Below are 27,537 nucleotides of genomic sequence, written 5' to 3' on the forward strand. Positions count from 1 at the left end.
AAACCGTGGTCATATAAATTAAGTTTCAAACATTCTCATTCAATCAAAATTCTGTTTTTTTATTTCTTTCTCTTTTCTTTCTTTTTTGTTTTTGCGCTGTGCGACTTTTTACGGCGGCGGATCTACTCGCGTTTAAAGGCGGCGCACGTTCAGGTTCTGCCGCACCCCACCTACTATATTATGTTACCGCCAAGGTTGTAGGCTTATCTGTTTGAAAAGTCGCTCCGGATCCTTCCCTTACGTCCCGTAGATGGAGACAGTACACACCGGCTGTTGAAACAGGCCCCGCGAAGCATGTTACAGGGTGGCGCCTCTCGATCGATCCGACCCATGGGCATTCTTGTGTCGGTTGTGAAAAATGTACTAGGCAATTTCCCCTAAAAACTGCCGTCCACCTATGTGCTGTCAGTTTGTCCTTTCTTGACCAATCCGTAGCTCTTTTACGCTTTTTAATAATATTGAAATTGTGAAGAGGGGTATGCGCTCGCCCATGTTATGGCAACCGCGTTAGCGTCAATTTGGTCAAATTTATCGCTAACTTCAGAGCCACACAAATATTGCATTATGGTTTTGCAGATCCTGTTAGAACATATTATAAACGTTAATTTCGGAGAGTTCAAAAATAAAATAAAAAATGCTTATTTTAAAGTGATTTTCAAACTAATGCATATCGAGTTAAATGTCCCTGTATGAGCAATTCTTGTAAATTTTTCCCGCGAACCAGGACGCATCCGAATATTAACTATACACATGGCAGCACACTGGCAAAGTTTGAAGACCTTAACTTTTAGATATACGGAGAAAAAAAAACTTTAATCCAAAGCGTTATTGCGCGATGTGCCGTGTTTTCGATCTTGTTCCTCAAAATAATGACCAAAATACTCGGTGATTAATAGTTTTTGTCAATCCTCTCTTTGCTAATTTGTCAGTAGATATTTCTCAAGGAGGTTATAATGGGCAGGAGGCGGCGTCCCTATCCCCAATGCATAGAGCGAAGTGTAACGGAAGTAGGCGTGGCCACGAGCCGCAACTCACATTTCTTGACCAATGGGAAGCCTAGTGAGTGGGCGCCGCCATTAATTTCGGTGCAAACAACCGCGTTGCCATGACATTTCCGTGGCAACACGACTGTGTGCACCGAAAGTAATGGCGGCACCCACCGTTATTTGAAACAGCGCTTAACGGGAGACTTTTAAACCGGTATGGTCGTAATTGGATGAGATTATTATAAACGAACGCCTGGTTGCCCAGCAGAAAGTAAGTGACTAGAATTGAGACGCTCTAGACGACGCACCGTGAAGGACTTGGCGGTGCGCAGCGCATTTTTTAATAAACAGCAGCAGCAGATCGCACGAGCGCGCATGCAAGCCAGGAGCGCACAGAACAACGGGCTCGCGCTTCCAGTTCTGACTTCGCTCGCACATAATGCGGAACTAAGTATAAACACTCACGCTGCAAAGCATTTGCATCGTGGACGCCAACGGCGGACGCCGACCGCATCGAAAGCTAGCCTCGTGAAGCACACGCCGGAGCAGATTAGAAAGCAGACGAACCGCCGGTGCGCAATCCCACGGCCTCGGAACGGGTGCGCAAGGCAGTCTGGGATTAAACGCCTCTTCCGGCTTCACTCAGGCTGACGTCATGCCGGGTCCTGTCTGTTTAAACGTCCTTGATATTTCTAGACCCATAGCCATACCATTTATTTTTTTAAGGAAGCCTCCCAAAATGCCAACATCGCGGTACGCAAAATTCACACGTGGCAGAGGGGGTACTTACAAATATTTTTCGCAAAGAGATTTTTTTAATCAGATTTTTTTTTCATGGAGCCAGCGAAATATGTTTTTTCATCAAAATTAGAAAAAAAAAAAAATGTCGCCGGACATTGTTGTTTAATCTTATCTAAAAACGCCCAGTAATGAAGTCTTTGCGGGTTTCCCATCTAAGGCTCTGATGAAAGTGTAGTCCGAGTTATTTCTATTGTTCGAATTTTTGAAAGAGAGTGTTGTGAATACGGTAGGGAAATTTCAGGGTACTATTTTGTTACTGATTGTCATGCAAACGGGTATCTTTTTTGCCTTTAATACCAGTTGCCAATCAGAGCACCAGTCACTGATCACTTGCAGTGCACTGTCTAGTAAAAGCTGGTCGTTTTGAGTTTTGACTTCGGTGTACAATATGCAGTCGTCTGCGAACAGTATAATGTTTACATCAATTCTGTCTACTATGTCGTTAATATCATGTGAAAAGAGAAGTGGTGCTCGCACGGACCCCTGTGGGACTTTAAAAGTAACTGTGGTTAATGGTGAAATTTGACCATTAACTTTGACAAACCGTTTTCTGTCAGTAAGTATGCTTCAAACCAAATAGCAATTTGTCCTGGGCCAAGTAATGATTTCAGTTTTAGCAACAATTTGTGGCTTCGACGTTTTGTGGCTTGTACCTTTTTGGTTTTCTTTGCCAAAAGAACATTTCGCGCTCATTCCCTCCAAAATATTAAACGCCTTCCGTGGACGACTGACGGTCCCGCGTTCTATATATTTCAAAGGACGACATTTTTGGTGAGACTGAACGTTCTAAAGCTATCTTTGGTGAGAATCAAATCTCTCATGACGTAAAGAACGAATTTGTTCCCGATTGGCACCTTTTATCTAAGGGAGCAGTTTACTCCCGCGATACATTCGATGATGCACTTCATAGTATCACTAACTTATTCAATCTACACTGCGCGGTCGAAGACGTTTGTGGGCCGCCTCGGCAAAAATATAGATCAGGACCCGCGGATATCCGGATCCGATCCGCATCGGCAGCCCCTGGCATCCGCATTCGATCCGCAATCTGCCAAATCTGATTTGTTGTTTTCTGCGTCCGCCAGTTTATTGCGGATATCCGGGGGTGGTCCGCGGATATACAGAGATCTAGTTCCGTGATTCAGACGTTTGCGATTTCGTTGGAGTCGTCAGCTCTAGGAAAGCCGGGAAAACGACGCGGCGAGCGCCATCAACCGAGAAGACGTTGAAACCAGAATGAGCGTTACAGTTTCATCGCAGTAAATCAGATGGCGCCAGCTTCCCGCTTTCCCTTGGTTGCGCGGATGTTCGCAACAGCGTGCTGCGCGCCTTTCCTGTTTAACCTTTCCCCTTCGCGGCTGGAAAAACGAGATGTACGGGAAATGCGATTAGAGCCGATATTACAACATCGCTGTCGGGATAGAAAAGGAAAAAACGCTCCGTCCCGCTCTACGACGACAATGAAACATCGTGAAATCAATACATGCCTATAAGCGGGTATTTATAGACATTAGCCTGTGCTCGTTCAGATAGTAGTCTTGCGTCAGAAACTTCCCCAGCTCTCCTCGAATTTCTATAGTGGTGAAGGTTGGAGAGCGACCGGGAATTCGACGAAACGTGATGTCCACAGGAGACATCTTGCGTATGCGACTTTTTCAATGAAGGAAGAGTTCGATATGCGGTTGCTATGGGTTTTGAGTGTTACAAAGTGAGCAATTGTTTCTACTAAAAACAAAAATATGCACCTTATTAGTTTTTTTTTTTTCTTGCAAGCTTAGCATAAACAAAAACGCGAACCTCTTATTATTCTTTTAAACAGTGCGTTGTTTTCGAAGTTCTTTAATCTGTTGTTTGACTTGAACAAAAGCTTTTTGACTGGGCTAAACATGATGAGTCTAAACACTGTGACTAATCAAATACACATCCGATTTCAGTGGCAAATACAATAATTCGGAAGTATTTCAAGTGCTAACAAGACTCATGTTTACAAATAAGACTTATCACTGATAGCTTCAAACTCAGCCGTCATATATACCGGTTAATCTTTTGGGTCGCACAATTGTTGGAACAGTAGGCGTTTTCGTATGCATGTCTTTAAAAAAAAAACAAACAAAAAAAACGGATAACAGGCAACTAGAACAGCGCATTACTTTATGTTTAGCATGCACTTAGATATGATATATTGTCGGCCTGTGCACGATAATTTATTCTGGTAAAGCGATACTCATCCAACACCAAAGTAAATTAGGTTTTGTGGTCACCATGCATCTTAATTGCGTTCAAGTGTCTTTTTGTAGGCCTGCTACCCCTTTAGGAAATAGAATAGCTTCTTGGAGCGTTCTGCGCTAAAGAAGTCTACGAGTTCATAATGTTCCAAGTGAACACCACTACGTACCTGTCACGGCAGTGAAGCGGCTCGAGTAACGAAAGGAGAAGGCTGTAGTCGTGATGAGAAATCTTACGTGACGTCCGCGCCACGTGCGCCATTGTAGCGAGCTAAATTCGCGTCACGCGGAGGAACACTGGCTGGTGGCAGTTGGCGAAGTAGGAGGAGCTTTTGGAATATATTAATATATATCTATATACTTTACTTCTGTCTTACTATAGAAGAATATATGTATTCCAAAAAACGTTACGCACTTCCGGACTATATTTAACATGGCCACACGCTGGTGTCGGCCAAGCACATAGCACGTGTGGAATTCCAAACAAAATATGGGTTCTGCTGGTGTCGTGATTGGACCTATTTGACACCAGCCAACAGCCGATAGCTTGTTAAGCATTTGATTATAACGTGTCCAAAGCGAGTTCTCACTCAAAGCTCGGGTCCAATCCCTGAGCGTCATTCAAAAATAGTCGCACTGAGTATATGCTAATACTGCTATATCCGTGCTGTAAGCCGTCATGTTTTGCGAAAAGCAAGATTTAAAGATAAAGCTTGCATTTAATTTTTGAAATTACACAGCAACAAAGACATGTATTGGTCAGTGGCGTTGTGGTCAAGTATACTTGGGTCCTAGCAGTTCCGGTAAGCTCTTGTTAAGTGAAAAGCATTCCAACTGGATTTCGGTGCGCAAACCTTTGAGGTGATTCTTTAGGTAGTTCGAATAGTTCTTTAGTTATTTTTTGTAATTACTTTTCTAATTGTCACGTCCCATCTGCGCCCTGACGACTTCTGCGGTCTTGAGCGCCACCACTAAGAAATCATTTTTACGCCGCTTTTACATCTGTAAAATTACTTCCAGTGTTAAAAGGGTCTTTTAATAGAGTGAATTAGTGTGAAATTAATGAGGCGAATCGCCAGAACCGCTTCAAAACACAGCTTTTGTATAGCGGCTATTCACCCACAAAAACGTTTACTTGAAATGGCATATAGTTATCGCTTTCCACATCAAAAACTTGATTCAGACTCCTCTGAATATTCGTATTTCGCTTTAGACCTGATGTTAGTAAAACTTTTCGTTTGTTCAAGAAGCAGCGCAACAGCATATATTATATATATATATATATATATATATATGTATATATATATAGACAAAGCGCGAAGAAAAGAGGTGGCGCGTGCAATAAACGTTCGAATGCGGTGAATGAGATTTCTTGACTTAAAACAAAAGAAGCACACAATAGGACGAAACAGACGACACAGCTTTCGACTTGCAACTGCAGATTTACTATAGTTGCAAGTCGACATGAGAGTCAACTAAAAACAATCTTCGGCCTGTTACAAGCGGCGGCAGCGGTGGGACGGCGGCCGCCGAAACCGCTAGACATGGCAAGCGAACCCTGGAAGATGTAGTAACTAGCGATAGATGGCGCCACGTCTCCCAGCGGTGCCGCGTTTTGAGCACGAGCGCGGAGCGCGTGGAATAAAATCATTCGTTCGAATCTCCATGCTGGCTAATGCGTAATGCTTCCTACACCTACAAGCCCTGTACTGCCGGAAATCTTAACCTGTGAGGAGAACTTTGAATGCTAGGCCAAGCTCTTCGGTGCTTGCACGTCGGCGAACAGTTGGGACGACGCCCGAATGCTGTCGTGCATGCATCCAACACTGTTCGGAGGAACACGCCTTTGGTGTCCTTCAACATGTTCCCGAGCATGAGAAGGCCACTTTTCTCGCATTAGTTGAGGCACTGCTGCTTCTTTTTGCCTCAGCGGGCCAGTGCGCTGTGTCTGTTGCATAATTCCTGTCCCTGTGTCCTCAACCTGCAGAAACCCTGGATGCATACACGTACACCATCCTGGACCTATTCGGACAGGGTTATTTAGAAGTGTCACTAGAGCAGCGTAAAACCATCACACGAGACCATTCATTATGAGACTCCAATCCAGATTACGTGCGAAGGTCCTTATGGCCGACACGATGACGTAATGGGACCACGAAACGAAGTTTCGACTGGGTAAATTGGGATTTTACTAATCGCATTTCCTCTAGTACTCCAAAAGAAAACTAGTTTCGGGGGTAGAAAGCCAAAACCCTCCTTTTCCGTACGATTTTATTTAATATAGCCGACAATTTGATTTTTTCTTGTGACAGGTCTCCACCTTTTCACTGTGATGGTTACCCAAAGCCCAAGCACGTCGGCCAAACCACGATCACGTATCGGACACGAGCACTGCGTCACTCGAACGTCTGAGCACGTCAAGAATCAATCCGTCGACAAATATTTGAATCCGCGTTTGTGGCCAATGAGTGCCGTGATAGCACTTCTCATCAATTACGAATGACAAGTTCCATGGTGTGCTTAAAGATCACTAATTTCGCTTTTGAATTGAGAAGGAAAGCTAAGGACAAACATGTTCAAACTAATTTAATGGTGCCCTTAAAAAGGTCGTTGAAATATCTTTAAGACTAAAGTGCCTCGGGCAGCTGTCGGCGACTGCGGGAACAGCGGTACTGCGCGCCGATGTGGCTAGCACTTCAGATGTTACTGCAGTACCTGCTGATGACCCCCATTTCGGCTTTAACCAACAGCTTTGCTGACCTCAGTGCAGCAAGGAATTGCTTTATCGAGTCGTAGGTTCACTGCAATGACATGACCCAAAACGTTCCTCGCGGGTACACTGCTAGATGGCCACAACAATGTTTCCAGCAACGTTACAACGGCCACGTTCCATTAGAAGCCGAGGAGGCTGACGCTCTCATCTTGACCAAATTATAACCCCTGGAGCCTTTTCGTCGCAGCGTCTGCTCGTTGGCGCACGCTACGCCCTCCCCACGAAGAGAAGCGGCGGAACTGGTGTAACCCTGGATACACATTGCCCCAGGTGGAAAGTGATTCTAATGTGTTTTTTACGATGAACATGAAGTTTGCTTAAAACAGCGTCTTTGGAATGCGGTCCTTCTGCGTTTCTCTTGGGGGCATGGCCGCTGGTGACGCTAAGAACGCTGTCCGCATGCACCTGCCCGCATGCAAGCGATGAGGAAAAAAATTCACAAACACCACTCTTCTGCGGAGCTTGTCAACCTCTAAAGGGGAGCTCACACTGAGGTCAATGAATTCTGGGAGACTAGCGACAAGATGTCCCGTATTGTCGCCATCTTCGTTAAAAAAATGAGCAATTTCTTTTTGACCTTTTAATTTGTGGTGTGTCCATCTGAATTCGCTGGTGACGGGTAACTTTATAAAGAAGTTTCTTGAATGCCGAGATTTTGCTACGCACACACCAGCAAAACAAGTGTACGTCTACGTACCGCCACTACATGCGGTGTCGGCGCATGAAGGCACGAAAAAATAATTTTCTTTTCTTGAAATTCGCAAAAGGAGCAAAATCATAGTGAGACATCCATGGAGATGGGCACGATTGATTAGTTTATTGCATACACAGTGCCTAGACACTTATGCTGCCAAAGAACGTATTCAATACGATAATGATTTATGGTGATCTCGGTGAAACTGGTTTAGAACGGCCTCGAAGCTTCGGAGATTTTGATAGACCAAAATGGATATTGATACGGCAACGGAGGCCGATTAAGCAATCACCTTGCGAGCTTTTGGACGTATTTATGTTAGTCTATGTTTGTGTCCGGCGCTACCTTCCCAGAATCCAGTAAATTTAATTCACACAGCCACTTTTTTTTGTTGTTTTACGTTAGGTTGCCAAAATGTGCGTCCGGTTATGCCACAAGCCAACGGACATCTGTGCTTCATATTAAGTGTGGTTATACCACTTCAGGGAGAAAGCCTGGCACGCAACATTCGAGCCGAGAATGTTTCGATGACTCATGCGTAACTTAAAACAGCTTAAGTAAACGGTCCAGTGTGAACCAACCTTCAGAACGTTGGTTTTCAGCGCGGTGGCGCCGGCCATTTTGCAAGAGCTTGAGCGAGCTCCTTGTAGTACGCTCCATTTCCGACGTTCGGGCTTCGTCCTCGGTCCAGACGCGCCGTAAGAGGCGGAGCCTCTTCCGGTCGTCTTAGACATCGGTGTTTCGACCGGTAAAAGTGGATAACCTACACCTTCAGCGGTAAGCAACTACATATGTTTTTGGTGAAAGACATAGGGAGAAAAGGAGACAAGAGCCTGCGGGAACATCAAAGCTCCGAACTCTTCTCGGAACTATACCGGGTTGACCGCACATATGCAAAGGGTAGCTGCCTTTGCCTCTGCTCACTGATCAAACGCGTTCGAAGGAAAGACAACGCGCATAGGGCAGACGACGCTCTTCTTTACTCGGATTTGAAGAGGAGAGTGACTAGAGGAAGAGGCGGCTATTCTTTGTGTATTATTCCAATCAGAGCTCGGCACTCAGACGACCCCCGCACTCTGATATCCTCCGCTCTCTCAGTTTGACACCGTATTTCTTGGCATTCGCCAAGCACTTTCACTAATGCATTCCGAGACATTTTCAACCGTATGCAGAAGCAGGCGAGAAATATCCTGCCCTAACAAGTCTCGAAACTTACATAACTTAGTTTTTGTTTAGATTTTTTTTTTGTATCGCTGCCTTTAGTCACACTTTTCTACACCTTAGCAATAGAGCATATCTCTAGGCAAGCGGAAGCAAAATATGCCCCGGATTTTATTTCTTTCGCAGGCTTTTTGCCGGCTTTTATCGGTTTTGACGCGCGACGTTCGGTAATTCAATGAGGACATCGCGCGAACAATGAATCAAGGGCTTCCACTCCTCTTTTTTCGTTCGTCGCTAGTCGTTGAAAGGTTGACGGAGCGAGCAAAGCTCTTACAACATCATGGTGTCGTCGTCGCCGAAAATTTAAAACGTCCCAATGCATTTTAGACGAAGATTGTTGAAAGCGCCTGATCCTTACGGATTTTCTTTTTTCTTGCGTAAACCAAATAATACTTTTTTTTACGAATCTGTCGTTTAGATAGTTGTTGCTAGGGTCCCTATTTCTTAATATTTGGGTCTTTAGTTTCAAAGACTTGTGCGGATTCAGCTCTGCGGTGACGTCTTTTTAAACTATCGATCGACAAATGCGTGCCTTAGTTGCCATGTGGACGAAACGTCAGTGGAGCAGCATTGAATTAGCTTTATGCCCTTACACTCTAAAAAAAAGTCTGTGCGTCTATTTTCACGCACACCACTCGGAGAGCCAATCAGCGCAACTTACGGAGGCAGCTCAGCGAATGACGATGCCGAAACATATGTTTAGACCAAAAAACGCAGTCTGAGTTGCGACAAGAAGCAATGCAAAACGTCCCGCTTGCATTGCTTAATGTCACAACTCAGACTGCGTTTTTTGGTCTAAACATGTGTTTCGGCATCATCATTCGCTGAGCTGCCTCCGTAAGTTGCGCTGATTGGCTCTTCGAGTGTTGTGCGTGAAAGTAGACGCACAGACTTTTTTTAGAGTGTACCAAGACGCATTTCAGAAAGAGGTGCGATATGCATTGCAGACTGGCCAACTTTCGCTAAAGGGCTACAATATCATTTTTTTTAATATAAACATGATCTTGCATAAAAAAAAAAAGAAACTTTCATTTCAATTTTAAGGAGTGCTTAATTTTGTATAAATAAAGATCTTCATTCGTTACGGGCCCCTGCAAATCATCATTAAGCAGAACTAAAGTGGTTTTTAAAATCGTCGTCTTATGGTCATAACTCCATCTACGAGCGCTCTCACCCTAAAAAAAAACACCAAATTACATTTATGCGCAATCCATTCGCATATGAACAAAGTGACGAAATAGTGCGACACTTAGCTTTGTCTCAGAACGACACATAGCTCTAGCGCACCCTGCTGAATATTGTTTAACAACGGTCGGTGCTTATCAGCGACTCTCGAGCGATAGGTTTCCACATAGACAAACGGCCGACCACGCTCGTCCACGCGGTAACCCATCGTTTGCGAGTGGCTGACAACCGCCGCGCGTCGTTCGATCATGTTCAGCACGGTTCGGTAGCACCACCTGTCGTTCTGCGACAACGGTAAGTGTCGCAATCTTTGATAAACTGTTTAATACGCAAATGGCTCAGGCATGAATGCAATTTTGGATTTTTTAGGATGTTCAGGTCTTGTAGATTGAGCCATGCCAATAATACGGTGATCTCCAACAGCATTTAGTGCCACTTTAAGGGATGAATGAATAAAAAAAAAAAAGAGCATCATGGCATAAAAAGCGGCCCTGGAACATCATTTTCTTTTGTCTGAACATTAACAAGACCGCAGCGTGAGTTAGAAGAGAATGTGATTTGCGACAATTTATCCTCAAGAGGATGATTTAATTAACGTACGCATGTGCCACGATAAATATACCTGCATTGTTGAGGCCTGCGAACATTAAGAATAAATTAGTTCAAACGTATTTTTATTTCTAATAGGATTACACAGTATGTTCCCATGTGCTGATTACTGAAAACCACTTTTAGTTTATTCTCCTGTATTGATATTAAACACATTTCTTGCTCCTATCCCGAAAAAGTTTATTAGCAAACGTTATGAGATATTAATAACACTTGTGTAGGGCCTACACCTATTATGGGTAAATGAAAAAAAAATAAACAACCACTCCTGAGCACAGGTTCACTCAGGATTCTATGATCGCAAGAAGTGAGCAAAGATATACACTTCTCACTACACTATAGAGAGCAGCATCATGTCACCGTTTTGAACTTCGGACCTTTCCGTAAATATATGGTGCCCCCACCGTCTGGGTGACGCGTTGTGACGTTCTAATATGCTGTAAATGAATTAATTTTCGCAAAGACTTCATTTTCGCCCATTTCGGGAATCGCCTACTTTTCCCGCAAAAAGTTCCCGCGAAGGAAATATGTAAAATGTAAGTATATTTGAAACTAAATTGAGATTCCACCTCGTCGTGAAAATGAGAACCCGCGAACTATTCCGAAACTTCAGCTTTGTCTTAATTCGCCAAATATTGATCCCCCCAAAAAATAAGCCGTTTACACTATGAACGGCCCGTGAGATTATTCGGCAATAGAAGAAGATTTTGCAGACCATTGATAAGGCAGAAGGAAAGAAAGACAGAGCATGTGTAGACCCCCTTCAGTGATTGGTTTATTATTTGTGAGCTCGAAGCTTCTAATAATAAGAAATAATTCATTGTACAGCTTCTGGAATATAGGAAGGGTTGGAGTCCGCACACGCGTAGATCAGAACAACGCCCCAATTTTCTTTTCTACGTGGCATTCTGAAATGATATAAAAAAAGCCTATTGCTTATCCGCTGATTGATTCCTTTCAGCGTGAAAGAAAGATGCAATTTATATCCCTTTCAACGTGAAAGAAAGACGTAATTTATATTGTCACGGGTGGTGACCAATAAACAAGAAATAAACAGGAATAAATAAACGTTTAATGTGGCGAACTTGTGCCAAAAATAAAGGGGTACAAAAGATAATAAGGGAGCGTCGCGGGCGTCGAAGTCGGCGTAACTGCAGAGTCGAACGCTGGGGCGAAACTGACTCCGCTCGCCTTGCGGAGTCCCTTATGTACCCTCGTGGGTTTCTGGATCGTTCGGCGTAGAAGGTTCGGTGTGTAGAACATTCTAACCTCGAATCAGCAAGACGGTTCTCGAATTCGCTAGAACATCAAATTACACTGTCAACAAAAATGTGTAGTCGCGGCCAGGAATCGAACCCTGGCCTTCTGCGTGGGAGGCAAGCGCGATAACCGTTAGGCCACGCGTGCTGCCTACTTCGCCAGCTGCGCGCGCGGCAATATCTTGTTTTGGGTTGAAGCTAAATTAGTTGGTTCATAATCTGTGACCTTCCCACAACATAAAATAGTACAGACACATAAACAATCACACATTCACACGTCTGAACTAGCCACCATTTAATAACGCCACTTCTCTCTTATCTATCGGAGTGACGGTGATTTTTATCTTTCGTTTTCATCCTCTTCACAGTTTCGCTCTTGTGGACCTTCGGAAGAATCGTATCTCCTCGTGGTGGTGTACAATAGAGGGGGCTTCCACCAATTCATGGCCGAGTTGATGTGATGGTATTTCCAAGATGGGGCTAGGTCGAACATTATTGTTTCACAATGAGCTACGAGATGTCCTGTTGTGGTCACCTTGCAGCTTTAAAAAAGAGAATGAAAAAGAAAAGAGATAAAATGACAACTTCATTTTGATAGCTAAGAAAGAAAAAAGAAGTGGCGTTGTTAAATGGTTATCAATCCAGCGGTGTGGATGTATAATTATTTATGCGTTAATACTATTTTATCTACACTAGGTAATTTCGCACACCATTGATATCATCGACCGTCTTTCGAATTACAACTGATGCTGATACCTAGAGGTTCCATTTCTTGTTAGGAGAGAAGCCGCAAATAAGGTATTTAGTGTGACCATCAAAACAACCCTTCAAAGTGTGTTTCTCTCACTTGGATTGTTCCCGTCCTTGCAGTTCCTAAAGTCGCCGTGCTTGCACCACAGGCCCTTGCCCCATCGGTCGTTTGTCACCACTGTATCTTGGACGGTGCTGTGTGGACGTAAGAAACGAAGAAAACTGCACTCAGGGAAGGAATTCTAGAAAACCATAAATCATCCTATCTAACGTTTGGTAAACGAGATGACGCAAGCAATAAATTCTCCGATCCGCTTACTTAGGTTGTTCATCCAGAACCGTTAATGTCTAAAGCATCGAAAGTTTTCACCAGCGCTGATGATGTCTGTTTCAGCAATCACGCAGCAATATATCTGCGATGCACAGCAACATATTACAAAATAATGATTTAGCGCTCTTCATCGGTATTAAAAAGCAATAGTATTGTTATTCCCATTATAGCCATTGTATGTCAAAAAGTGACAGAATTGAGTCCAAGCAGCCCACTAATTAATTGCTTAGCCTGAGTGAGCAAGGCGTATCCGGAAATAAAATTACGTTTTTATATGATAGAGTCAGGAAACCTGTTTCATAAAGTGCTGTATTTCTAATATATTGTGATGTGTAATCATGTGTTATGTGTTGCTTTATTATGCGTCAACCTATGTGTCAAATCGTGCAACAAAAATTTCGACACCTTCACTACAAAAGTCTGCTAGCTCAGTCCTGGGCCAACAACTTAGAGCTGCTGAACACTTTTGTAGATATTTTGTAAAGTAATAATTTTAAAAGTTCAGCGATTGGCCCCGAGCGGAACCAGTTGGAGCGCTGCGATCGCTCGACCGTGACGTAGGATGGGGGATCACGGGATAAGGCCAGCTATTCCGCCTTGCTTCGGTCGGGGTCTTCGGAAACCGTTCGCTCGGTACTTTCGCTTTTTTTTTTTTGTACTTGAAGCTTGATCAGTACACGCGTGGGTCGGCTTCTGCAACTGTCGATCTCAGGAAGCAATGGTAAACTACTGTTCGGTGATGCAATGATGCAGTTACGCGAACGACCCAAACATCAGCTTCAACATCTAACCCAAGGAGAAGCATACCAATATGATTCATAAAATGTGAACAGTCTCATCCTGCATAGCAGCACCTTTCTCATACAAATTCAATATCATTTGAATGGGGTTAAAAGTGAATGTACAAGTTGGCGGCACGCAATGCAAGTAGAGCTCAGTGCCAATCGACTTGAAAGAGTAATTTTCAGAGGTTAACAAGACATAATATTCTACTGACTATTTTAATGCAAACATCACTTACAACTTAGTGGTAATTAAGCAACCAGCAGCTGCATAAATGTGAGAATGTTATGTGGATCGATTTATTTTACTTTAAATGTTGCTGATACAAGTAGCTGCACTCGTATTAGCAAGTAATATTTTTCTTGTGACCCATCTGTCTTTCTTATTAGGGCCCAAACAAAACTATTCTACAACTCTAATACGCTTAGCTACAAGAATACTTGCTTAATCCTTTTTTACAGAAGAGATAAAACCGCAAAGGCTGTACACAAACAACTGTCATTGGCCTTTGAATGATCTGATATTTGTTTATGAAATTTAATGTTATCAACAAGCTTTAATATTGGTCGCTCGAAAATTCTGACATCGCAAAAAGCTACAAAAGCTGTGCTTCAAAACGTTAAAAAAAATGCACCATATTGATTTTTCGACTCAAGACTTGGGAAGCGAGCACACTACCACTGAGCCACAATATTTTTTCTTCTTTATTCCTTAGCACCGAAAACAACGGGAAACGACCGATCATATTTGGGAAAAGGTGCCGCACTTCTCCGTTCATCGCAAGTCGCAATCCTCCAGTTGTTTCGCTCCCGGCTCTGGCAGCGAGCTCCTCGATAGATTTCACAGCACGCCGGCCGGTGGGTACATAAAACCGAACCAAGTAACGATACACAGCATGTTCCTTCACCCATGCTTTGCAGGAGCACGATGTGTCACCGACGTTTCTTTCATTCAGTGTTATCTCTAGTTCGTGCGGGCACGAAGTGAGTGCCGATGTTTGGTGAACGAATCCAATAAACGTGTAGCAACCCTTATCCAGCTTCTTGATACTACAGGAGAACGCGTGTCCCATTTCATGAACACTTTCGCCCTCGAGCAACACCCGGTATGTTTCGTGGGCCTTGCTTACGAACGCATCGATGCAGCTTACAGACTGCACAACTGAAAAGGGGTACACAGTTGTAAGAAACTGCCCGGTTGAAAAGAATTAAAAAAAAAAAAAATCGCCTACCTTCAACGGTAGGTTGCACTTCATGAGCATTCATTGCGGTGCGCGAGACAGCCGCCGAAAACGACAAGTTGACCCGTACCCTGCACGCCGCCGCGCCTCCGTGCAGCGACCGTTTTCCTGCTCGCCTGCAACCGGCTCACCGGCTCACCGGAAGCATTCGTACGGTAGCCGATTTAGGAACTTGACTGGGTCGAGTATTGAAACGAAACATATGTCTAAAAGAAGCCTTAAACACCCGTAGCATTAAAAAAAAGTGAAGACCGAGACACTCCACCCTTGACGCAGAGTGCAGGAAATGGTCAAGTGATCCCCCATCCTACGTCACGACGAGAGGCCCGTCAGGTGGCGCCACGCCATGTTCTCGAGGCTAATATGTGTTGAATATTAAAAAAAAAGTAGTAATGATTCTCTTCTTTCTATTTTCTTCTTGGTTCAACTTCCTCCAACTTATCTTTCGTGCTCAGAGAAAGCCCACAGCTAGTGAAAAACCATTTGTATGAGAAATTCCTTTTGTCCTATAAGAACACATAAATCATACAATATTTATAAGACATATAAGAACCATGTAAGATATATAAGAACATATAAGAACCATATGAGAAATTTCAAAATGCACTTCTCACAAGTTTCTTATATGGTTGTTATGCGTTCGTATATACCTTATATAGTTCTTATATAGTTCTTATATGTTCTTATATATCTTGCATGATTTATATATGTTCTTTGGACACCAAAATTTCTGATAGAAATTAGATTTTTCAAGAGGAGTTGCACCACAACGCATTGCGAAATCTGTGTCCATCATAAAACGATAGGATCCGATTCCGCGTAATTCCTTAAATCACTATGATCAGTCTACAAATTTGGAAATCTGTCGATGAATCGTTCCATATGGCTTGATATTTGTCGCATGTAGAAATCTTCACGGACCGCAAATCGGATCTAAGGGCCGTTCGATTGACTTGAAGAGTAAAATTGGCAGCGACCTTTAACACCATTCTCCTATAGCGCATGCAATGCAGTATTTAGAAGCGATTGCTTCTACTGTGTGGTTGACATGAAACAATCGATTCGGGTGTAAAGACCCTATTTTTTATAAATGTGGGGGAAACTCAATTGGTGTGTCACGTAAACAAGGAGAGAGGGAAGTGGAACTGGTGAGGAAAGCTGAAGCTAGCTCTGTGGGACGGTGGGGAGAGAGATTGGGAGGAGGAGGGAGACGGAAGGGAGGAGACAGGTATAGAGAGACTGAATAAGTATGTCAGATGACCAAGAAACGGGGAGGGGAAGCGAGAGAGGGCACCTGACAGACGCGCTCCGGCAACGCCTAATTCCAAAATGGCGACCCAGTATCTGCCACGGCCGTCTCACCTGTTTGAGTAGAGCCATGCGAGGAACTTGGTGCTCTCCCAGTAGCTCTCCGGGGCCTCCCAGTCTCCGTCGGACCAGACCAGGTCCGGCTCGTACCTGCGGACCAGGTCGTGCAGCTCCGGAGCTATCTTGTGCTGAAGTGAATGGAGAAAACATGAGCAGTATTCGCCTTCCCTTTAGTCTCTCTACAGTTTGCCACAGTAGTCTTTGAGAGCTAAGGAAACGACGCAAGGCGTGGCGAGGCACCACCTCCTTTCTACACTGTTAGCAAGTACCGTGTATTTATTCAATATTTAAGGTGAAAAACACGTTATTTACACAAATTACCATAAATTTACACCTTGAGTAACGAATAATTCGTTCAAAAATCATGCAAGGTTGTAAAAAACGTGTTTTGGTTCGGTCATACACGCATACCCGTGTAGCCGACCTCTAAAACACGCAACACATTCGGCGACGACAGCACCATTGCCGGCTATCCAAGCACCGGAATCCTTGGGGACACACCTACAAAGGACCGTGGAGACAAATTCCGCGGAAAGAAACATGTCTCGGAGACAGATGCACCAAAAGCAATTACGCCATGTCGCGGGACGGGGCGAACCCCGCGCTTATCGCGATCCCTGCCATTCCTGCCATTGATTCTGGTCGATGGCAATGCGGCTTCCCTGATGTTGCTCATGTTTGTATTTATTTTAGGGGTCTTGATAATAGTTTCTTACATACCACAAATAAAATTATGGGCCTAATTACTCGTTCTAAAAAGTTAAAATAGATATGTGTGCCCTCGATCTGAACACGTGAAATAGCAGTTGGTTTCGTTTTGGCTTCAACCCTTCAACTGCAAGCGAAGGTGCCGCCGCTTCTTATGCACCCTCCTCAGAATTTATGGCGCTCCGTGGTGGCCGCCGTATTAAAAATGTATACCAGTTGCTGCATCTGTAAGTCACCTTTACGTTAGATCTGACAGAGAAAATCTGGCCTCGGCGCAACGCCGATGTACGCTGGAAGCTAGAGCCGGTTTGCTTTCGTTACTTTTGTCTGGTAGGTAAAAAGCTGGCAACAACGCACGTTTAGCATGGCTCCGGTATTGTTTTGGTTTGTCGGGACGCTAGAAGGTCGTAGGTTTGCAAGCACATGTTGCGAAGACGTGACCGGAGAAGTGCCCCTGTCATGTTCTCAGAAGACGGAAAGTATCAATCGTAATCGTTGTGTGTGCTTTGAAAGTGATGGGAGTCACAGGGTCCACGAGTGCGCAACTACAAGCCAAGGTTTGCGACAGCGCGGCGTTGACTTAGGCGATCATATTCTGTTCGGTGCAACACGGCGATGCGAAAAAGAGCTGAAACATTCGTCGAGTGTGGTGCGGTGCTTTGTATTCTGGGTCTGTTTGAACCGCGGTTTTAACACGGAGCGCAAATTGTTTGTTGCGGGGTAGAGGTTCAACGGGTACAGTCCCGTCGTCGTCAGCTGATCCGGTCCAGCTCGTCCGGGAGGACGCAGCGAGCCTTTTTAGTAGTAAATCTTCCTTCGTTCCGTCTCAAACTGTGGAAGTATCCCGACACATACCGTGAGTTAGAAGCAGCGGGCGTTTTCAACAAAATTACGTCGTTTTAATTGAATAATGGACTCCGGATTGTTGTGTTAAATCTGCCGTTTTTATGCTTCGTGTTGGACTGCGTTTGCACAGCGACGCACACCGCTCGAGTAGATGATTCGGTCCTGCAACGAGTTTGTTGCGCCAATCATGCGGCGTGAATAAATTAGGGCAAGGTTTCCTACCTGCCCACGGGTGCATGTACTGAGACCATTTTTTACGTAGTGAACGTAGTGCTTTTTCTTTATTTTGGGAAGAGGCGTTGGTGCATTTATTATGGTACAATCACTTGAGGGTTGAGAAATCGGAGAGCGAGCAAGCTTTTCCAACTTTTCCTCTTTCTCTCTGGCACTGCCCTGTTTCAGTTTCAGTAGGCATATCTACTAGCAGGTACAAACTGCTCTAAAGCAGATAAAAAACGGGAAGCTTTGGACGGTGCGGACTCCGTGTTTCGCGCTTTTCGCAGGGTGACGGGGTATGCGGAATATGCAAGCGATTTTGTTATGCCCGTCGTTTGCATCTGTCCAGCAAAACGAATAAGATGATCTACTACAAATGCGCAATCACAAGCCAAGATTAACGATAGCAGTGCGTTTGCTTCGGTGATCCGTGTAGCTGTATTTTACTCAGCTCTCTGCAACACCATGTCATGACGAAGAGCTGGAACGGCCACGGTTTGTGCTGGCCTCCAGGTTGACAGAAACCCGCGTCCCCCGCATCCGCACCGAGTGCGCTTGGGCTGTTGATGCTCAAGCCTTTCATCCGCGGCTTGTCGCCAGCTCATCCTGCTGCTCAACGGTGAGGAATCGGCGAGAGTAACCTCGGAAGTGAATTTAAATCCTCGTTCATTCAGTTATCCGGTGTCAAAGTATGGAAGATGTCCAACGTGTACTGAGGGCGGGAAGTACTAGCGTTTTGCCTTGCTTTTATAACCGAAACCAGACCAGCAAGATAACTGCCTTGCGTACTCCAAAATGACGGAAGCATTAAGTTTCAACAGGTCGAGTACGTCACCGGGGATGTAGGCGAGACGGTGCACACTGTTTAAACGCTTACAATATCCACGAGTGGTACCAGGAAAGCGACGTCAACAGAGAAGGAGCTAGCGATTCAGCATAATGCAGTGCTACGGGCCCGTGTATCTTCAAAGTTCGGGGTGGTGGCAGTATAAACAAAAGACGCATCAGCGCCCCACACCAGTGTTCACAAATAACACCGGTCAAAAACTCCCAAGCCCCACCGCTCCACTCGACACCGACACGACATACGAAAACAAACTGCATCAAAACGCCCCAAAAGTGAAGGCGTCTGCTCCCGTACTGCAACTAGCGGAAGTGAAGTGTTAGGCGGATGTCCTTCACAGAAATATATAAAAAATGCTTTGCGCAAGGATCATTTTCATTTAATATTGTATACGTAATGACAAAACCCAAATAATTTGTTTTCCAATCTGATTCAAGCTAGTCGGACTGCTCATAACACTGGTCAAGCAAAAAAATAACAAAAATTTGAACTTTTTCATGACCGGTTTAAGGTTTATTGTTAACATATCGTTATTTATTGCAACGGACTAACATTATAGATTTGGCCTCCATACTTTTTAAATGCAAACAGTTCTAACACACGGCTGTCCATCGCGCCGTGTATTGTGTATTCTTCTATAAATCTGTAATGGCCAGCGACCAAAGAGCTCACCCGCACACGTCAAGCTTATATGCGACGCGGGGAGAAATAGATATCGACTAGAAAGTGTCGGGCGGAGTGTCGTTGTTGTGTTTGTGTACATGTCGGTGCTGTGTAGTACGTGGTACTGGTGTTGCCTGCGTTGTATGTAGGGTTGCTTGCTGTCTAGTCGTGGTCGTTCGCAGTGTTAACGAAACTCGTCTTTTTTTAAATACAGGCTGCTAGAAATTTTGATAGGTGGCGCAAGTTACCGCCCGATTCTAAATAGTTTGCTCAAGTTTTTTGTCCATGTTAGTTCGGCATTCGTTTTTTTTTTGGTCAAGCGGCTCGTTGAAGCTACCGACGCCGCCGACCGCCGACGACGCACGTACGTACCTTTGCACGTAGCTACGTCCGCCGCTTGGAGACTTTACTGTGTATAAAAGACATCGAACGATAACTAACGCGCCCTGTGTGCTTTCAATTCGGCTGAAAGGCGCACGGCTTGCTGGGCTCGTCTCTCGCCTGTTCTCGGCCGCTGGCCGCCATGTTTCATAAGGAACACGCTCGAAACGTGTTTTACGGAAGGCAGACACGGTGTAGCGTGTTAAGTTTACACAGCACCTCATGTGTAGACGAAAAACACAAATGGCTGCGTGGAAAACGAACACGTTTCGACGTGTCCGCTATAGGACAACGGTTTACACGTCTTCGCGTGTTATTTTTGCTAACAGTGTATCTTTATTCAGTAACTGGGATAACGACATTAGCATATAAAAGCACCCTATAACGAATTACGAAGCTGAAAGCGCGAACATCAGAAGTCACGCCACTCATTCCTTCAGCTTTTGTGTGATTATAACAGCTTTAGAACGGAAGGGTGTGGCGAGTCTCCGGCTTCCAAATCATCGCTTCGCAAACAACAAGATTGCGGTATTACCTGATCAGAACTACGAATAGCGAGTCACCTAACAAAGAAACGTGAACGTAAAATTTCTTACGCCCCCGCGTATCTTAGTTTCTCGGTGCTCGGCGTCATTCATTTCGTGCTACATTGGCAAAGCTGCAGCGTTACTTCTAAAGTGCTTCACCCGCGTACTGCTGTGAGAGCACGTGCACATGAATTTATCTTGTATTGGCAATACGTGCCACACGGGTGGCCAGTGTTGCTGGTGTTGCGACGTCAAGTTGGTTGGAGAAACTGCCCTGCCTGAAGCAAGGTTACGTGTTTGTTCGACGACGACTTTGATGAAATAAGTGCGCGGAGACGGCGGCAACAGCAAGAGCTTGCATTTGAGCTGGAAGCTGTTGGTGCGGCGATTAAAGATACCCCGAACGTCGTCTGAATTCTCAAAAACCTCAAAGAATGACGGTTGAATGGCCGAATTTATCGAATCGAGTGATCCTAAATTCTGGTAAGGCACATTAAGAACTTCGAGAAGCATTAGAAAGATGTATGCATGCCTGTTACCAGCATTCCCACGATGACGAACGACCTCACGAGCTGCCAGGTGATCGCCGTCGAAGCATCCACGCATTCAAGCCGGCGCGAGAATAGAACGTGAGACGCGTGACACCACCGCGAGACTGGCCGCGAGAGTGGAAACGCCGTCACCTTACCGGAAACCGACCTGTTCGAGCTTTCGCGAACCATCTCCGACGACAGAGCTCGAAAAGCGTGCTCCTCCACCGTGCACCGGAAATGAGATAGTATACTTTAGTTTAGCTGGAGTGCACTCTGACCGCTGGAGCGCGCTCGAGCGCGTTGAGTTAAGTCGCCCATTAGTGGGTAGACCTACAAAGCTAGCCACTTTTGTCTCCGATGAACACTACCCTAACCCGTTAGAACGTGGCAAACCGGCGTTCGGCGTTTGGCTTTCGCATTCGAACTCGTTCGACGATTGTAGCGACATAGCATCCTATATACAGACAAAGTCTGGCAGATCGCCACGAGAAGCGGGCACCGAAATGGAAAAGGGGTGCGGCAGACAACGGATGAGAGTAGAGCCCCGTGACTAGCGCCCCGCTGCGGCGAGACGCCAAAACACACTGCTCCCGAGCGAAAAAGTGTTTCGGGTCCTCGCCACTGCAAAAGCTGGGCGCTGACCTCCAGGTTTTCCAAGAAATGGGTCTTCGACGCTCTGTGCTATCAGATCCCCGCGCGCCAAACCTGAGACCGTGCACTCAAATTCGCCGAACTGCCAGGCTTTGTGAGCGCAGAGCAAGCTATGGCAGTGGAGACAAAGGCAGCTAGCTTTAAGGGTCTGTCCACTAACCATTCGAACCAGAGCTCGGCGTTCTGAATTCTAGCATACTCTCGTTTTCATCCTCCCCCTCCGTTTTTTCACGGATAGGTCTGAGTATTTCCAAGTGCTACCATCGGGTTCATGAAGTTTATGGGCCGCGTTTACAATACACAGCGGGAGGAGGCGGTGCAAGCGTTGATCATCGGCAAGCCTCCCCGCCTCTTCGCCTGTTACCCTCCTCGTCAGATGACAGCGCTCATTCGCACGTGCGACCAATAGGCGCAGAAGTCAGCTTTCATTAAATTTCCAACGCAATCAACGGTATTTTAAATCTATATTCTCTAGATATTGTAAGAATTTATTACCCCATCATGTATATAAGAATTATCGGAGGGCCGACGGGAAGTGGGATCAATTCCTAGGAACGTTATACAGGCAATTGAACTTGCAATTTGAGGTAATCAAGAAATAAAGTATGTTGTGTGTTGATATCGGAACATACATCTAGAAAGCAGATTATTTGTCTGCTCAAAGGCTCATAGACAAAATGTGTGAATGAATAGTCAGGAAAGTGAACACTCGAAATTAGTGCATCTCAGAAAACTCTTTTCTAACCCATTGACACTTTTTTAGCCTAACCGTTAATTCCACAATCGGTAAAGGTTGAAGATTTTGGCGATGCGTAAATTTAATATAGTGGCACGAAAAGCGAGGTAGACCACAGTAGAGTGCATGGCAATGATTGTCTTTGAGGATTCTACTGTCCAAATAAAACAAATGAGTTATGCACAAAGCACCCAAATGAAGAACGGTGAATGTCAAAAAGAAAGGATCTATGATTTATGAATCAGCACCTGCTAGTTGGATTCGTCTAATTATGCTGGTAAAGAATTACGAGAAATGATGTGTACAATTAAAGGACAATTGTATTCTTACTCTACACTCCTTTCCTATTTCTGACCGCCTGGTGGACTGAAAGCTGCCAGCGCGAAACCAAAGCTTACCGAAATGCGACTTCTGTACTGTCCAGTCAGAAACAACGGTCACTAGAATATGTCAAGTTACAGGAAGTCACCTTAAGTATCTAACCATGTAATTCGGACCATCACTAACTTTACTAGTTCTATTCACAATCTCGCGTTGTCTCATCTCGTAGAAGGGAACCGAACCACGCCTTTCTGGATTAGCATATATCTCCCCGTTACCTTTCTTTTTTTTTTTCTGAAAAACAAGATCAAGAATACTTTTGTAACTTAGTCGGTTAAATTAATAGGGTGAAATTACCCTAACAAATTCGTTTTTCTTGTAGCTGGCTTCTCTGTCATCGAGGAACAGGGGATTGAACCACTCGTACAGAGAGTAGTAGACCCCAAGCTTGAGACGGCTAGTGGCCCTCAGGACTCGGGCGAAGTCACCTGCAGGAGGGCACACTTATTCCAAAGAACATAGGAAGAAATACTGCGAAGGTGAAGTGGTTGGCATGTATTTTGAAATATAATTACAAAAAACCCTACACTGGCTGAAAAAGTAGAACAAGAAAGACACGAATGGCTAAAACACAGCGACTCCCCCTTTGTTGTTCTATAGTCTCGGGAATTTCCGTAATTTCTTTTTTTGTTTTCAATTTACACCAGCTTGTTTCCGTACTTAGTTTTCCTTTTGTTTTTAGGAAAATTCCTCACGAGGAAATTAGATTTAAACAGACAAAATGAAGTTATGGATCACACCATTACAAAACATCGCCGAAACGCCAGCACGTTAGTATGGTGAAATAGACATTATGTTTATAAACTCTGCATATGTTTTATGCTTTTATTTTGATGGGCTTTTGAAATTTGAGTTTGTTCTTGCAAAACGCGCGTTGCTAACTATCAGTGGAAGCTCTGTGCCTTCGTGAGCGGATATTTACAATGCTTATCCTATCATTTTTCACGCAATGATTTGTAAAGAGCAGGACATAATCAAAGTACGAAGATTTATCGACGACTCGATGGTGAAAGCCATCAAACAAAAAGTGAGTTTCAGCACAACATGTATTTTCGAGACGGGCTACATCGACCGTACTCTATCCAGTTTTATCTTTTCATGATAATTCTGCGCAGCCTCATCATGCATACGTTTTCCCCCTGCCGAAAACGTTTAAATGCCCCAAGCGCACTCAAAGGGCGAGCTTTCTTCAAGAGATGCTGAAGAGCTCCGAGAACAAAACGGGTTAGAGGTGAATTGAAGTGTTCTATGTCCCTTAAATTTTTAATATCAGAAGCATTTGTCTCGAATTTCTATATAGACGCGAGGAAAACCAAAAAAACCGACCGCTGGGTGTGACGTTATACCCAGAGGTTTCGACTGCATTATGCATGCCGCTCGTGGGGAACGCGAGCAGCGTTTTTGACCGCTGGGGGAAGGCTTGCGGAAGGTGCGGAGATGTCGAGGTCTGTGTATAATACGTCACAACTCCCTCCTCCTAACGAACGCTCCATGAAGGGGGGGGGGGGGGGGGGCTTCTAGACTATTTTAATAGCGCTGTTGTGGATACTTGGAGCATCACTCTGAGATATAACTTTGGTAATCATAATCCTGGAGGCCAAATGAAGACGATTTATGAACAGAAAGTTAGGGCGCGAACAAGCTGGTTAAAGTTTAACATAATTTAAGATATAATCCCGAACCTGGAAAAAAGATGGTGGACAGCACAACACACAAGATCTCGAAAGACCTTGTGAGTTGTGTTGTCTATCGTATTTTCTCCAATCACGGGGTTTTCTCATAAACTATGTTAGACGAATGCATTGTTTTTTCCTTACATAGACAACACCTTCAATTTCCTTTTAATACATGCAATATTCGAGTGAAATTAACAAAATATTTCCCGCTCGCCAATTTTTAAGTCAAATCTCTCCGGAGAAGTTAGTCGCAAGATAATTCTTGCCTCAGAGTAAGCGCACGTCAGCTGTCTGGGTTACTAACTTAATTGTTCCTAGTTATCTAAAGACTTATCTCAAATCGTTTCAATTTTTTTCCTTCATCCCAGTGTGTTAAAACTTTCCGCGTTGCCTTCGCTGAATATCGGCAGAGCCTATATTTTAAATATGTCATAAATAACTTGGTCAATACTTCAGCTTCGGCGAGTTGGTGAATCATGCTAGCATTCCATAAGGCACAAAAACAACACACTATAAAATTAGATGCACATAGAGAAATAACTTTCACGCAGCGCTGCGTGAGTTATTCCTTTGTGTGTATGTATTTTTATAGTCTGTTGTTTTGTGCGCTGTGAAGTGTTAGCACGTTGCGAGAAATATGCGCGTATTTTCCATGTATATTGAATATAAGAGAGACACGTAACCTATTTTTGTATTAATAGAAGAAAACGTCAAAGTAGATGTGAAAGAGCTTTAATATTTCTGAAATGTGTTCGGAATATAAATAAAAATATTTTTAAAACGTTAGGACTGTATTTAAACAATATTTATGATGTATTTAAGCTTAATTGTAAAAAGTGCTATATACACATGAGATTTACTACCAAGAGGGTCTGATTAAAATATCAAACTCATGCTTGTTGTACTAAAACTTGACATCGTTTAACCCAGATACGAGGCCTGATGGAAGAAGATGAATTTGCGGTGCCAGATTGTGGAGGTCATTGCTGTTCATCACAACACTTTCCATGTGCTAGTTGAAATTTGCGGTAAGAAGTTGTTATATATACACAATTTCTTGTACTGTGCCACTTATTTTATTCCTGAAATATTTTCATGCATCTAATCAGCGGTCATACCTTATTTATTTCTAAAAATCATAGATTATCCATGTTTCTCTTTCTTTCTTTTTGTTTTAGATAAAATGATGTTTTCTAGAAACCCGCAAACTCGCACACGGGTGCGCAGCGCCTCCCCTAGATGGTGCCCTTCGCGGCACTGAATTTCGAAGGTAGTCAGTTGCGGGACACGATATTCAAAGTAGTGAAAGTTCATTCTTGAAAAAAGAGGAATAAATTCAAGATAGAATAAATTTTAGAGATTGTATCAGAAAAGTTAGTTTGGGCGGTTGATTGTGTTTACAGCAACAAAGACATTTAAAGTAACGCGCAACACTTTCATTAAGATAATCTGATAACGGATCACCGCATGCCGGTCGTGCCTAATCAAAAGTGGGTCCTAAATTGACCGTTGCCGGACTACGAGCTGTTGTCTGTGGAAGAAGCACTTCTTCGGCGTTTTTTTTTTTTTGTTTTTGTTTTCTCCGAAAGTACAAAATATATTTTTAATTTCTCTTCCATGGAAAAACAAGGGCACCATAAAAATGGACTCAAAGTATATTTTAAGCAACAAGTTGCAAAGTATACGTTTGTAATATTAAAAGTGTATTTATGAGTGTTTTTGTTAAATTATTAATTAATTTTTAGTGGTATTCGGAACATATTATGTTTGCATTAAACTATTTTGGCATATTTAAAACCTATTGCGAATGCATTTTATTTTAAATGTAAATTACATGCACCTTTAAAATTGTTTATAATAATAAATAAAAATACGATAAATATATAAGTATATTTTAAGTATATTTCCAAACACAACGTATGCTCTAAATATGCTCGAAATACATCGTACCATATTTCAGACGTATTACTTTCTGCTAAGGAATGTCACGACTCTTTCACATCCTTACCAAGCAGGTCTCTTTCAGGGCCCACGTCCTTAGAATTCCAGTTCCAGGAGTATTTGGATGGCCACATCGCGTAGCCCTCAAAGTGCTTTGCTGTGAACACAGCGTATCTGCGCGAGAAACGAGGACCAAACAATAACTAATTTACAAGTAAACAAATGCGACAGAAGCTGCAGCTCCCACAATCTCTTTACAACTAGCTAGTGCTAGTCCGCGATGCGTGAATAGTCGGATACAGAGACGCCCTCACGGTACATACTTCGCCTTTGGTTGATTTGTGGAGTTATTTGACAACGTGGTTGGAACGAATTTATGTGGTACTTTCTTAACTTGACTACGACTCAAATATTTAAGTGTTTACGTCATTGTAAATCATCTTCCCGTTCACACTCTCCAGACACTATAGAAGGTGCTTTATTTTAGTTGTACGTGCATGGAAAGCGAGTCGGACTAGTCGCAGCTCAATGCCGACAAATTTGTTTTTTTTTTAAATTTTTTTATCCTTAATGCGATTGGTAAATTGGTGAGTCGTATTCTGCCTTAGCGCCTCTGAAACCCTTTTAGACAGGGCTGGTCGCTATAAATTGCCAGAACGCTTCTGAAAAACAAAATTGAAAGACGTTTATAAAGCTCTGTAACGCGAAATTAGGGCGCAGCTTTTTAGGACGAAAAGGGGAGGGTACGACGGCGAGGGTATGCCCCTCCTCTTCCTCCTATATCCTCCCCTATTGATCTGCTCGTCCTCCCGTTCTTTCCTCCTCATCCTCCTCCCCTCATCTTCTCCTCCTTCCGCTGAATTTGTTCATGGGTGACGTAACACGAAGTCATGTGACGTCATTTTCCCCGCTAAATTTGGCGGGGAAACTGAATTAGTGTTGAAGACACGTGACTTAATTTCTTTGTTAAATTTAGGGGGAAAACTTCCCTGCAAAATTTGGCAAAAATATTTCACCACTAAATTCAGCTGGTTAAGTTTTCCCGCTAAGTTTTGTGGGGAAATTGACGTCACGCGACATTAACACCAATTCAGTTTGCCCGCTAAATTTAGCGGGAAACCTGTGACGCCCCATAATGCAACGCGCGTGGTTACGCCGACGGCGGCGCCGCTCAAGCTGGAAACGGGCACCTAAAAGCTGCGCTCTAAA

The 27,537-nt window shown here is 43.9% G+C and overlaps 1 protein-coding gene across 1 annotated transcript in view; it reads right to left on the minus strand.

The window, feature by feature from the left end:
- The window catches only part of LOC121833944 (alpha-L-fucosidase-like), a gene marked incomplete at both ends in the record, with an annotated part of 58,980 nt that overhangs the window by 19,510 nt on the left and 11,933 nt on the right, over positions 1–27,537 (minus strand). The window contains 4 exons of the mRNA XM_042287659.1: positions 12,601–12,698; positions 16,220–16,353; positions 23,009–23,139; positions 26,396–26,502. Coding sequence (XP_042143593.1) covers positions 12,601–12,698; positions 16,220–16,353; positions 23,009–23,139; positions 26,396–26,502 — 470 coding nt within the window. The remainder of the gene's footprint in view (positions 1–12,600; positions 12,699–16,219; positions 16,354–23,008; positions 23,140–26,395; positions 26,503–27,537) is intronic.

The sequence above is a fragment of the Ixodes scapularis genome, unplaced genomic scaffold (assembly GCF_016920785.2).
Source record: "Ixodes scapularis isolate PalLabHiFi unplaced genomic scaffold, ASM1692078v2 ptg000101l_1___fragment_3__unscaffolded, whole genome shotgun sequence".
In the NCBI taxonomy this organism is placed as follows: Eukaryota; Metazoa; Arthropoda; class Arachnida; order Ixodida; family Ixodidae; genus Ixodes; species Ixodes scapularis.